The following is a 12,980-nucleotide window of genomic DNA, read 5'->3' on the forward strand; positions in this document are numbered from 1 at the left end:
ATCACTTTCTTCTTTTTTAACACACTATCGGTCTAACTACCGTTTAACTAGGCGGGTGGTAAGAAGTTAGGGTCTGCGAAGAATTGTTAGATGCTTGCCTAAAGCTAATTTATAGGTAGAAGTATACAGCTCTGTCTCAGCGTAGCAGCTTAGCTTGGTCTCCGGTGCCTTGGGAGTAGATCTGAGCCAAAATAAGGAGCGTGGCATTGGCCTCAACTCAGCTGGATACCATGCTGGATAAAGACTCATTGGGAACAGCAATGGCATTCAAATTGGGAGACAAAGTGTGTGAGCCTCACCGCAGAGGCTGCGGGACATCGGTTGTGGAGAACGGGCATCATGACCTTAGTTGCCGTAGATGCGCTGGTCGTTTTTCAAGGTACCACTCTATAAATGGGTTTGTGCGGTGAAGCATGGTTTCTGCAAACGTGCCCTGTGTTTTGGGGCGGCCTGGTCTCAGCCGCATAGAGCCAGACGCTCTTACATTGGTGCAGCTACAAGGGCGCTGCGCCTTGTAGCTGCATCTCATTTGGGGCAGACTTGTGCTGGTTCGGCAGTGGAGACTGCTGCCAAGTAGAAGTACATTAAATACTCTACACTGGCATGGCATCGGCGTACGACTTAGTGCCGGTAGCATTAGGAATATATATAGGGAATGTTGCAGGCATTATCGGGACCTTTGAGCCAGGTACGATGCAAAGGTGGGTTATTTTAGGCTTAGTGTAAGTTACTTTCATTTGGTTTGATTGTAAGGTGTTCGTTTTAGGTACAAATTGTGTCATCTTTTTAAATCATTATGTGATAATTTGTATTAAGTAAAAATTTACAAGTAATATGTAGCTAGTTTTGGTCTCTAAATTCAACTACCTGCTACAGAAAATCATCATTCTTTACGAACTGCCTGAGACAAGCGATAGGCATACAGTGTTTGGATTTTTAGAGTTATGATATGCCAAAACTATAATTCATTCATCTCGATTAGTTCTACCCTCGTAATTGTTCATGCTCCATTTATTGTCGACTGATTTGTTCCACATCATCCGCCCTTTCGAGGCCATAGTGCTCTATTACCTTTTTATTACTTTAATCCCACCGTTTTTTGTGTCTTGAAAATATAATAACAGCCCTATTACTAATACGAGTATCACTGAGCGGCGATATATTTTATCATTTTCGTGTAGATTTTAAGTAAATAAATAAATAAATAAATATTGGACATTCTTACACAAATTGACTAAGCCACACAGTAAGCTCAAGAAGGCTTGTGTTGTGGGTACTCAGACAACGATAAATATATTATAAATACTTAAATACATAGAAAACACCCATGACTCAGGAACAACTATCCGTGCTCATCACACGATTAAATGCCCTCACCGGGATTCGAACCCAGGACCATCGGCTTCATAGGCAAGGTCACTGTCACTACCCACTAGGCCAGACCGGTAGTTTTATATAATTTTTTGAATATATTTTATCTTTATAAATAGTTGATAATTAATTATGTTTGATAAAAGGCTTCATTCTAAGAAAAAAACATTAGATATCTTACCATTGATATCATTTTCAACATAACATCAAATTCATGTTAAGAAAAGCGTCTTCTAACGCCAAACAGTGAGCGTCTTGAGTATGCTCAGTAGGCCTATCGCGAATACCGAAGTTCGTAAATTGTGGGCATGTTTCTCTGTCAATCTAATTATGCTTTAATTGGAGTAAAAGAGATAGATGCCCGCAATTTGTAGATTTCGGTGTTCGCGGTAGACTCTCAGGAGTGACGCGCTTGATTAAGCGAGATAAGATCTGTGCTGGAGTAAAATGTGGTACACATAGTACAAATACTCAATAACAGATATAGATTTAGAAATAAAAATTGATTACAGTTTTATGCAGCAGAAAACAGGTTGTCTTATGCATGGATACGTAACAACCTAATACAATTATTTATGAATATATGTTTTATTATGGACTTCTCGGTAAGTAACGCAAAGATTTAGGTACTTATATTTTTATTTCATTGTGGTAACGACGTATTCAAAATATTTTATACGGGTTCAATACAATAATTTTATATGGGTTCGGTAGTCAACTCTAGGGTAACATAATTCTTAAATTAATTATTAATATTCTAAAATCCAACTCTAGTTTCATCCTATTACTTACCCTAAAGAAAACCTTACGTTCTGAGCTTTTCTTGTGACGGCTAAGTGCTGATTGTACTTCTAGAGTTCTCGCGTGTCAGTTACCATAGAAACTTACAGACGCTTCTCGAGCCTCGCGTCCGTTTCGACCTCTGCACCGTTTTGTCAATTAAATAATCTTGCGATCGAAAAATTGAATCATGCCCATGACCTTACGCTAGCCGAGCGTATATAAGGATGCAGCAGCATCCCAAACTGGCTAGTACATTGCTTGATCTCGACTGGTACAGTTGGCAGCGACTTAATTTTGAGCTTGTATTAACCTAACTTAAAAATGCTGAGATTAGTCGTGTTGCTCGTAGCGGCAGTTGCTGCTTCAGCTAATGTCATCCACGAAAACAATTGCCCTGTGTTGAAGCCGGTAGAAAACTTCAATTTAACAGCTGTAAGTATTTTTTTCTTGATCTTTGTATTTTACTTAAATATAACGTCTTTAGATATCATATTCATACAAAACCCATTGGACGTCTAATAGCGGTGATTAACTTGTTCTGCCTGTTCAGGCTAGAAAAGGTCTTCTATTGAACTATCGAGCCAAAATAAACTGTACACCTTGTTTTTATTGGATTCCGTTAACTTCGGGGTATGGGTAAGTATGTTTAAGGAAACTAAATAGCATATAGTTAATTACCATAATATATATTTTTTATCGATTTTTTTAATAAATTTAACTCAAGCGAACAATTTAAAACTGTGACATATCAATATCATTTCAAACATCGAACGTCCAAGATAGTACTTACGTTTAGTAGCATGTGTATAAATAAACTCGTACTAAACACTGCTCAACATGTAAACAGGCCCTAAGACAAGTGTACACGCTCGTAAGGGCCTTATCAGATATAAAGAAATTATTGATTATCTCCGAAATGGAGTTAATTAAAATACCGGTCTTTGACAAAGTTACTTAATTTAAGCTCAGAAATGCACTTTTGAAATTAACCGAAATAAAAAACCCGGTGTATATATATCCTTTCCTGCGGTGGTAGCATGGTTCCATTTTTATCACTTGTCACTGTGTGCGTCAGTTTCGCGCTCACATACTTGTTAGAACGTGACAGATGATAAATAGCCGACCATCTTAGCCCTACTGAGTTCGAAATCATACTGCCACTCCTCCGTACCAAAAAATAATAATAAAGAATTTGCGTAGAGAACCAGAGAGAGACCATTTATATATTTTTCAAATAGAAATATTTTTTAAACTTACCTACATAATATTTTTATGACAACAAGATGAAGTAAATATATCTTGTGATGTGATATGATAATATATACAATCTCGTACGGAGATAGTCAGCAATATTATTTTTCGTGGAAAATGTAGATTTAATGGATAAGCAAGAAATAGAAATGTCAAGCTAGTTCTGATCAAACATATTTTATTTGTTGTTCACTTTGTTACAGTGAAAAATAAAACCTACTGTAAATATATTCAAAATTGCTTTCTAAGGATTAGAAATGAGAATATTATATATAATTTGAGGTACCTATATTTAAATATATATATATTGAGAGGTATCGTATATGGAAAAGCCCAAACTTGGTATGTATTGAAAATTACTTTTATTAAAATTAAAAAAAGTAACTATATTGATGTGATATATTTTTAGAATCCGCTTAAAAAGCCCTTTCATTAAATACCACACACGATATGTTTCTGAATTATTTTTTTCATAGGTACCTACAATAAAGATTAACTCTCTTTTTTTATTGTTCTACGGGTCAAATTGACTCAAATAGGTTGAAGCTCAATTGTGCCGATTTTCATGCTTTTAACACAATTTGCAGTGTTTTTGAGCGTACCGCTAGCACTAAATTGAGTCCATTTCGGAGATAATAAATTATTTTTATCTGATAAGGCCCTAACCGGCGTGTACTCGTATACTTGCTCTAGGGCCTGTTTACATATTGATTCGTATTTAGTACGAGTTTATACATTTGCTACTAAACGTTAATTACTATCTCGGACGATCGATGTACGACATGATATTGTTTATTTAGTCACCTGCAATAATTTTACTATGGCAGCAACAACTTTTACTATGGGACCAACCCCGAAATCGCGAATTTTTTTTTGTATACAATTAATTCACCCCGTAAGTTATTGCAGGTGACTAAATAAACACCCTGTATATCACAATTTCCAATTGTTTGGTTAAATTAAATGTAATGCTCGTATTACAACAACACTATATGCAACATTTAACTACTTTTTATAAAAAATATAATCAAAATCACTATTAAAAAAAATTAACCATGCCATTTACTATTCTTAAACCTACTAGTTTACCCATGAGCCCCCGGTTCCCCGGAGTTAACGAAATTCATTAAAAATACGTTGTAGACTTAAGGATGTGGTGTTATATTAAGCCACTTTATATAGTGATATATATTTGACGCTGATTGTACTAATACCTATTAATTAATCAACCCATTCAACAAGTAGCCACAACAAAAAAATCTAAAGTTATCCCAATCCAATTAAATCAAATTGCAGTAATTTTCCGTGCATTTAAAGCGCTAATTTTCCTAACAAACCTTAACAATCGCGGTTCCGGCCTCAATCACTTTACCGAGGAGTAGAATTTATCAATTGAATGAATGAGATAAATCGAATGAGTCATCAACCAAACTGACCGAGCGTGAAGGAACTGCGGATAAAAAATCCATTCATGAACTTACCTACTATTTTATTGTACATAAATGTAGACAACTGATCTTATTATTTATATAATACTGTAACAGGTATTTTCATATCAACGACATTTTATCTATCGGCTAATGCATACTTAATTAGTGTAGGTTAGTTCTATGTTTATTAATAACTTAATAAGATTGATAAAACCATCAAATAGGTACACAATTCAAGGGCCGAAGTTACAAAACGAGACGAATCAAGTTTTGTATAAACAGGCCCGATATTTTTATTTATTTTACTAAGCATTCTCGAATTTATACACAATACAAAACCGAATGTTGACTTTTGTGCAAAACTTTTAAAAATTGCACAGAGTAGATAGAATATGCAATCAGCCGGATCTCAATTATAAAAAAGTTTGGCTGCGTTCAACGAGATCTAAATTTCAATTTTTTTTTTGATAAAACACGTACCTACCTATTATTATTTTCTGTAATTAAAATAAATTTAATTTTGACTAAATATACCCAAATCTTTCTTACGGCGGGATTCCACCAGTATGCGGCACAAGCATATTAAGTACAGCCGCCATCAGATATATCGGAGCGGGTAAGGTGCTCACAAATATCTGAACACGCCTCTATTGTCAAGGCGTTAGAGTATTTAAGATATTTTCGAAAACCTCGGCCGCTCCGATATACCTGATGGTGAGTGTACAAATATAATTGTGCCGCACACTGGTGGAATCCCGCCTTTTGAATTTATTTTTTTGTCTTTTAAGCACCCAATAAGGAATCTGCGATTTCCTTTCAGTATCAAGGCACATGGTACGAGATCTCCAAGTACCCGAATTCAGCGGAAAAAAATGGCAAATGCGCCTCAGCTGAGTACAAGCTCGACGGAGAAGTGATGAAGGTGAAGAACATCCATGTTGTGGACGGAGTTCAGACGTATATTGAAGGCGCGGCCAAGCTAGCTGCTGATGCTAATAAGGCTGGCAAGCTGGTCGTCTCGCTTAAGTTTGGAGGTAAGTGACACGAGTTTATATACTAAAGAAGTGCCTGCAACTTCGTGTGCGTAGCATGCCTACTTAGTGTACTTACTTAGTAAATTGCTCTTATCTTTTCACCCCTTTAAGTAATGATTTTCGGGATGAAAGCTATCCTATGTCCTCAAAATATCTCTATACAAATTTCATCTCAAACGTTTCAGTAATTTAAACACGTAGAAGTAAAAGGCTGTTACTATCGCGTATTAGCAAGAGTAGTAGTTGTTTTATGGGTCACAAAAACTAAATGTCCCATAACAAGGGTAGGGTTGTTTCCATCTACAAATCTTAGGGCAGAATTGTATCCCAATAAATTCTTATGGATTATAAGAACATGTTAAACTACCTTTAGTGTGGACCTCTAATGAGCATATTTTTGTAAATATTGAATTTAAAATATCTTTTAACACACGTCACGTGACCCAAGTCGAAACGACATTGAAGATTCTAATGGCGTCACAACTCTCGGTTTGATACTGGGGTATAACCGCAAAAATCGAAGTTCGTCAATTGCGGCCATTTTTCTCTGTTAATCTAATCACGTCTTAGTAAGAGTAAAAGAGAAAGATCCCCGCAATATGCGATTTTCGGTTTTCTCGGTAGTCTCCCCGTTGTCTGTTCTCAATACAAAAATTAATACTCAAGCCGTAGCCATTTTGGTGGTGGGCAATAAATTGAAGCTTCGATATCTTCACTAAAAATCAACATCATAGAGATGCTAATGGATACATATAATGAATACTTATGATATAATAAAATAACTCAATTATTGCAGAAAACATATTTTATTAATTGGTTAAAAACCCACACGCACGCTTGCCCACCACCTAAATGGCTACGGCTTGAGTATCAAATTTTGTACCGAGAACAGACAACGGGGGGCCTTGGTGTTACGTGTGCATGTACCATCAGTCGCAAAAGTGCATGGCGACTTTATCATTAAATTCATTCATAATTTCTCCATGCAATTTCGCAGCTCACTGTACATACATAGTTATGTGTCAAACTGTAAACTGTGACGTCACACAGTTTTCAAAGAGCGCTTTGGACGTGAAAGCATGTGTCGAAATATATTTTGTTAATTTAACATATTTAAAGCGGTTTTTAGGGTAAATGTTGAATTTTAGGGCACCGTTTGGTTAATATAGAACGTATTACAAGCGCTTCATACAATTTGAAACAACCCTATTGTCAATATTTCTGGGTGGGTTAAGCGCGTTTATTACAATTATAATTATTGTGTAAACTTTTTGTACTATCTCGGATTATTTATTAAAAATATGAGTTACGGAAATAAGTGCCAGATCAGTACCTACTTCAAAAGCGGAGTTAAGAAAAAGAGGTGAAAACTAAGCGGGCCGAATGAGAAACTTACTAAGAGGTTAGAGTCGGACCAAGATAAGTTGGCAGCATTGTTGACAGCCTAGACAGTGCAGGTGTTATTTTAAACGTCAAATTTCTATGAAATGTTAATTGCACAGGATCAAAATCGCTGCCAACTTAGCTTGGCCTGACTCTAGTTTTTTACGGCATAGTGTTATGGTATGTAATAATTTTTTAATTAGAAACTGTCGCGCCCATAATAACAATGACTTTGACAGCTGTACCGACCTTACTCATCAGTGGCGCCAACAGGTGAGTACAAAAACGGTAGCCCTCATTACATTGATTGATTGTTTTCCTATATCTTACCTGGATACGGAATAAACCAATATATCTATCAATGACTGCCGATGTACATAAATATAATCTCCTTAATAATAAATTATCTTTTCTTTATCAATATCCTGTAATGAATCGTAACGGTTTTTTTTTATTTTTGTTGATTACTTGATTGTACATACTAACGTGACAAATGATGACGAATAATAGTGCAGATATGAAAAGTTTTTAGGTGCATTTTAGAACTGTTGAACTAAGTCTATGACTACTTGTAGTGACTGTGTCACAGAGTCTGTGAGTATGCGCTGTTTTATTGGTCCAGAAAACGCATGTACATTGATTCAAAAAAGGGTGATACAAGTATAACGTAATTGGTACTTATTTTATGTGTGTATGTCTGTAGTTCATCGTGGCTCCTGGGTAGCGCCGTCGGTGGGATTTAGGTGTTTTTTTTCAATGGAAAGTGTTGTCTGTCAAAATGTTGGTTGGTGATTCCAGTTTCAATTTTTTTTTTTAAGTTTATTTATCCAAAAAAAGTTGGTACAATATACATTTACATAATATTTCGCCAAACAACGTTTATCGGCGATTTGTCTGGGGTTTAAAATGTTAGGTTAGGTTATAGGTATAAATATTTGCCATACACCAAACTCCGCTCACTCCGCTTAGTCTCGCCACAGTTTCATGCGGTGTAATTGCTCTAGAGACGTGGGTTTTAAAAATCGACACGCTTAGTTGGTTTATCGATACGCGGAAAATATGGTTGTAATAACGACTATATGTTTGTGCACTATGGTACTAATAACAATTTTTTCTCCGTAATTAGTACGTTTGTGGACTATTTATATGGCGCGCGTAAATAGTCTATTTTCTATCCACTGAATTCATTTTTAACAGGTCAATTCGAGTTTTAGTTATTGTATCTCATTCCGATATAATACTAATCTCTCATTGTCACAAGTGACGTTTTTGGTTGAAAAAATGTCACTTTTGAGATTAAGGGATCAATATCATAACGGAATGAGATCCAATAATTAAAACTTGAATGTTAGTATTGTTAGTCTTGTTAGTCTTTAGCAGAACAAATCCGGCATCTATATATGTGAGTCAATTATTAGCTAGGTTTATAACGATAATTGAAGTTTGCAAGTCTACAACATAGGCACTTTGCACTACGAGGGTGCGACCGCATGAGCTGGCGTTAGATAACCTATCTATAATCCTACACGGCTACACTAGTCTTTATTGCTATCACTATAAAGTTGAAACTAGTAGCTACATAATTTCAACAGATTTGTTCGTTTATCGCGAAGATTATCATGTTATCCTGATTAAACAAGAACAGTTTGTGTGGGAGGTAGTGTACGTGGTTAAACTGATACGTAAAAGGCACATTAGTATAACTTCATACAATCTATTGTCAAAGAACTTACTCTTCTTGAAAAGTCTAAGTAATTCATAAAGGGAAATCTAAGCTATGAAGGATGTAAATTAGAAATGTAAAGAAAGATCTCTTTCCAAGCTAGTATTTTTCCTGAAAACTAAAGTCCAATAAAGGCCAGGCCACACCCGGTTGCGTGTGCGTTCCGCTGCTTTGTAAACTACGAATTTCCATAATAAATGTCACACCGCTTTAGTGACGTGCGCGTGTGCGTGGCTGCGTGCGTGTGATGTGTTCGTTACGTATTTCGCACGCACTGCAGCTCTGACGAGACAAAGCGGCTGCGTGCTACGTGCACGCGTGCACAGAGTAGAGCAGCAACGTCACTTCGATGCGTGCAGTTGTATTGAAAGGCGTTCGCCATAAGACGGTGAACCGAGTAGGTACGGACACGCGTCACACGCGCACTGCGTAGGCGCTGTAAGTGTTACGCGTAGCTTTCTTGAGTTTTTTACAACTCTCCCAGCTTGCATGATGAATTCAGACACACAAACAGATAGATTACCAAAATGTGGCATAAAAATATTATAGGAACTAATTAGTGCACCAACGATGAACTTTTCGGAAGTTAATAGTTATCGAGTGGATAGCACGAAAATGGTGGCTACGCTACGGAGCTGCAGCGTGTGCCTGCGTTGCGTGTGTAGCATGTGCGCCGTAGCCGTATGCGTGACGCGCACGTAGCCCGGGGTGACAGGTTCCCTACAATTAGTGCTCAAAAAAACTCAATTTCCAAATACCTTCTAAAAATATGTTTGCTTCATCAAGAATCTGTTTGGTTTCAGATGTGACTAAGGACTCCCAATTGAATATCCTGGCGACGGACTACACACACTACGCCATAGCCCACAGCTGCAAATACGATGAGAAAACCAAGAACCACCAAGGTGAGCAAGGAGGTTGACGTACTTTGCCTGTAATAATGAGAGAACGAATTCAAATTTATAGTAAAGTCTACGCGTACTAAAAGCTGTAGTCGTGTCGCTGTCGTGGAATGTATTGGGTTCCATAGTAGATTACCCGTTCGACTTTTTTTGTACATATATTTTTGACATTATTTTCATTTTCTGTTTTGTGATGGAGAATATAGAGATGTTGTCTAACAAAGGTACATCACAAAATTTAGTTCGCCATAATAACGGTATATTATAAATAATATACGAAAACTATCTAAAAATAACATTTTGTTTCCTTTAAAGGACTTAAATGTTAAATAAACTATATATTGATGGTCTACAATAATAAATATGCAAACGTCTAAAAAAATCCTTAAGTGAAGTATTGTAAAATAATAATATAATATTGCGCGAAATGGACATAATAATATATCGTATAAAAACTTTTAACTATTAACTTATCTACTCATGACAACGCGTGGAAGATATATCCGGATATCTGTCTTAAGTATGTAAGTCGTTATCGAAATTAATATTGCTTCCTCGAAATTTAATTAACTAAATAAGCTATGTTTGATAAAATCAATAAAGATATCGTAAAATTTGATTGGATTTGGTAAACTGTTTTTTTAAAGAACCACACAGTACAATCGAGGCATCAAGTAATGCTAAATACATACTTTTAAATCGCACTTGTCAATATTATTTAACTGAAATTTCGAGCTCAGTTACTGCGTGAGAATAAAAATATTTCAAAATGTATTTATTTATCTCATCAATAATAAATGTCTAAATAATAATAGATTGTTAAGCAAGGGATGAAATTCACTCATTTCTGTCGAGGTAGTTTGTAAATCTTTCACTGGAGTTAAACACTGCATGTATATTTAAAAAACGCATGAAGTATAAACTTACATAGTAGTTAAGGGTACTTTTATTTTATTTATGTGTATTTCATCAACAATTTAGGTGAAGGTATCGTTATTTATAGAATGGAATTAAATTTAAATTATCCATGAAATCCATTTACAACCAATTTTAATTGCTTATCGTACAAAAATAAAAAAAAACGTACTTGGAATGTAAAATGCTTCAAGCTCTTTCTGTTTCTTGCATGCGCTGCATTTCATTTTCATTTTGTGCTGGAATGAGACGGTCCTTTTTTCAAAGCTTTTATTTAACTTGCCCTGTTAGTATGTATGGGATAAATCTTGCAAGTTAAATCTGACCCACTGATGAAGCTGAAAATTTGCATAAATGTGTAAGTCGGGTGACAATGCAATATTATGGTACCATTGAGCTGATCTGATGATGGAGACAAGAGGTGGACATAGGAAATCTGTGATAAAACAACGCAACCTAATTGTGTTTGGGGTTTTTAGAATTGGCTCGATGAGTATTAGTTGCCTGTGGAAAGAAAAGTACAGTCAGCCATAAAAGCTTGTACCAAAAACGAAATTTTGCCAAAAAATTATTCAGGTTGGTTCTGTGCATTTTTGGAAATGTCTAAAACGTTTATATGTCACATGAGTCACGACGTGACTCAAGTGATAACAAAAACTGCTCAGATTACTTAAGATTGATAAAAAATATGGGTAGAGACGATTAACCCCCTTATTCATAAACGTCAACTTAAGTTGATAAGCTGCTTATAATCGTTTGTCCCTTTCCATCATACCAATACGTTGGAAAGGGACAAACGATTATTAGCGGCTTGTCAACTTTAGTAGACGTTTATGAATAAGGGGGTTAGTCTTTAACGTAAGCTTTCTAGATTTTTCGGGAAATCCCCCAATCATAGATTAGTTTCGCTATTTCACTGTAGTTATCATATCAACACCGGGGGCGTACCGCGAAAACCGAAAATCGCATAATGCGGGGATCTTTCTCTTTTACTCTTACTAAGACGTAATTAGACTGATAGAGAAAATGCCCGCAATTGACGAACTTCGATTTTCGCGGTTATAGCCCGGATTTTATGATGATAATAACCTCCCCACATTTTACTCTATCATGTAAATGTCGTTTGTAAAATGTTTTGTTTGTTTGCACTAAAAAAAACATATTACCTTAGAAAACTAATATTGTCTTATTGTTTGTCAACGAGCACTTATATAGCTTGGAATTCAATGTTTTGACTACCTAAACCTTACCTTTTATTAAATCGAATAATTCTCGTAATGGTTGGTAGTTGATAATGATATTATTGTTTATTTTATTTTATATTTCGGAGACAACACAGAAACAGTTTCTGTTCCTATCTAAACTTTACGTTTCATTTTCTCAGATTTCGCCTGGGTCCTTTCTCGAAGCAAAAAACTAGAGGGTGATGCCAAGACCGCCGTGGACAACTACCTAAAGGCCAACGCTAAGGAACTGGACGCCACCAAGTTCGTGCAGACCGACTTCTCTGAGGCTGCCTGCAAGTTCACCAGCACTAGCCTAATCACTGAACCTGTGAAGCACCATTGAGAACCCTGAATGCACCAGTTAACTGACCGAATGTCGCTACTTTTGATACATCACAATACATAGGAATTAATCGTATGCATTACATTTAGTCTCCTTCGTCTTTTTATTTGCTACAACTTTTCGCTGCCAGATCTAAACCTTATGGCACGGTGATAAAATCTACCAACGGCCAGTATTATTTTGTGTAAGGTCTTAATGTTATTCTTTATTACGATATAAATGACACAGCCTATTGTCTTTTATTCGTGAGACACATCGTTAAATATTATTGTCTCTTTCTTTTTGTAGTATTTAGGTTAAGGATTTTTTAATGGAAGTAATTGGAAAAGTCTCGTAAAATGATGCATTTTTCTCTTGTTTCTGGTAATTTATATGCATCTTTATCTAAGAGGAGCTTTTGAAAATAACTAACAAGTTCAAAGTTTGAAGTAATTTGATGCTGTCTGTTACTGCTACTTTAACTACTTTACATTTAATATGTGATAATTTATGTAAGTCTGTCAAAGTTCAGAAGTTAGTTGAATAATTGTGTAATAAAGAGATGCTTTCTTTCTCATGTTTTATTTGTTTTTTCCATCCTATAATACCTGATTGTATTTATTTATTTAAACTTTATGGC

At 35.7% G+C, this 12,980-nt stretch overlaps 1 protein-coding gene across 1 annotated transcript; it reads left to right on the plus strand.

Annotated features, from left to right (window-relative positions):
• Positions 1-2,396: 2,396 nt before the first annotated feature.
• LOC133528061 (bilin-binding protein-like) lies at positions 2,397-12,912 on the plus strand. Its single transcript, XM_061865270.1, has 4 exons — positions 2,397-2,586; positions 5,656-5,869; positions 9,779-9,880; positions 12,177-12,912. The coding sequence occupies exons 1-4, from the start codon at positions 2,476-2,478 to the stop codon at positions 12,359-12,361; spliced, it is 612 nt and encodes a 203-aa protein (XP_061721254.1). The 5' UTR covers positions 2,397-2,475; the 3' UTR covers positions 12,362-12,912.
• The last annotated feature ends 68 nt before the right edge of the window (positions 12,913-12,980 follow it).

Source organism: Cydia pomonella, chromosome 19 (genome assembly GCF_033807575.1).
Source record: "Cydia pomonella isolate Wapato2018A chromosome 19, ilCydPomo1, whole genome shotgun sequence".
Classification (NCBI taxonomy): Eukaryota; Metazoa; Arthropoda; class Insecta; order Lepidoptera; family Tortricidae; genus Cydia; species Cydia pomonella.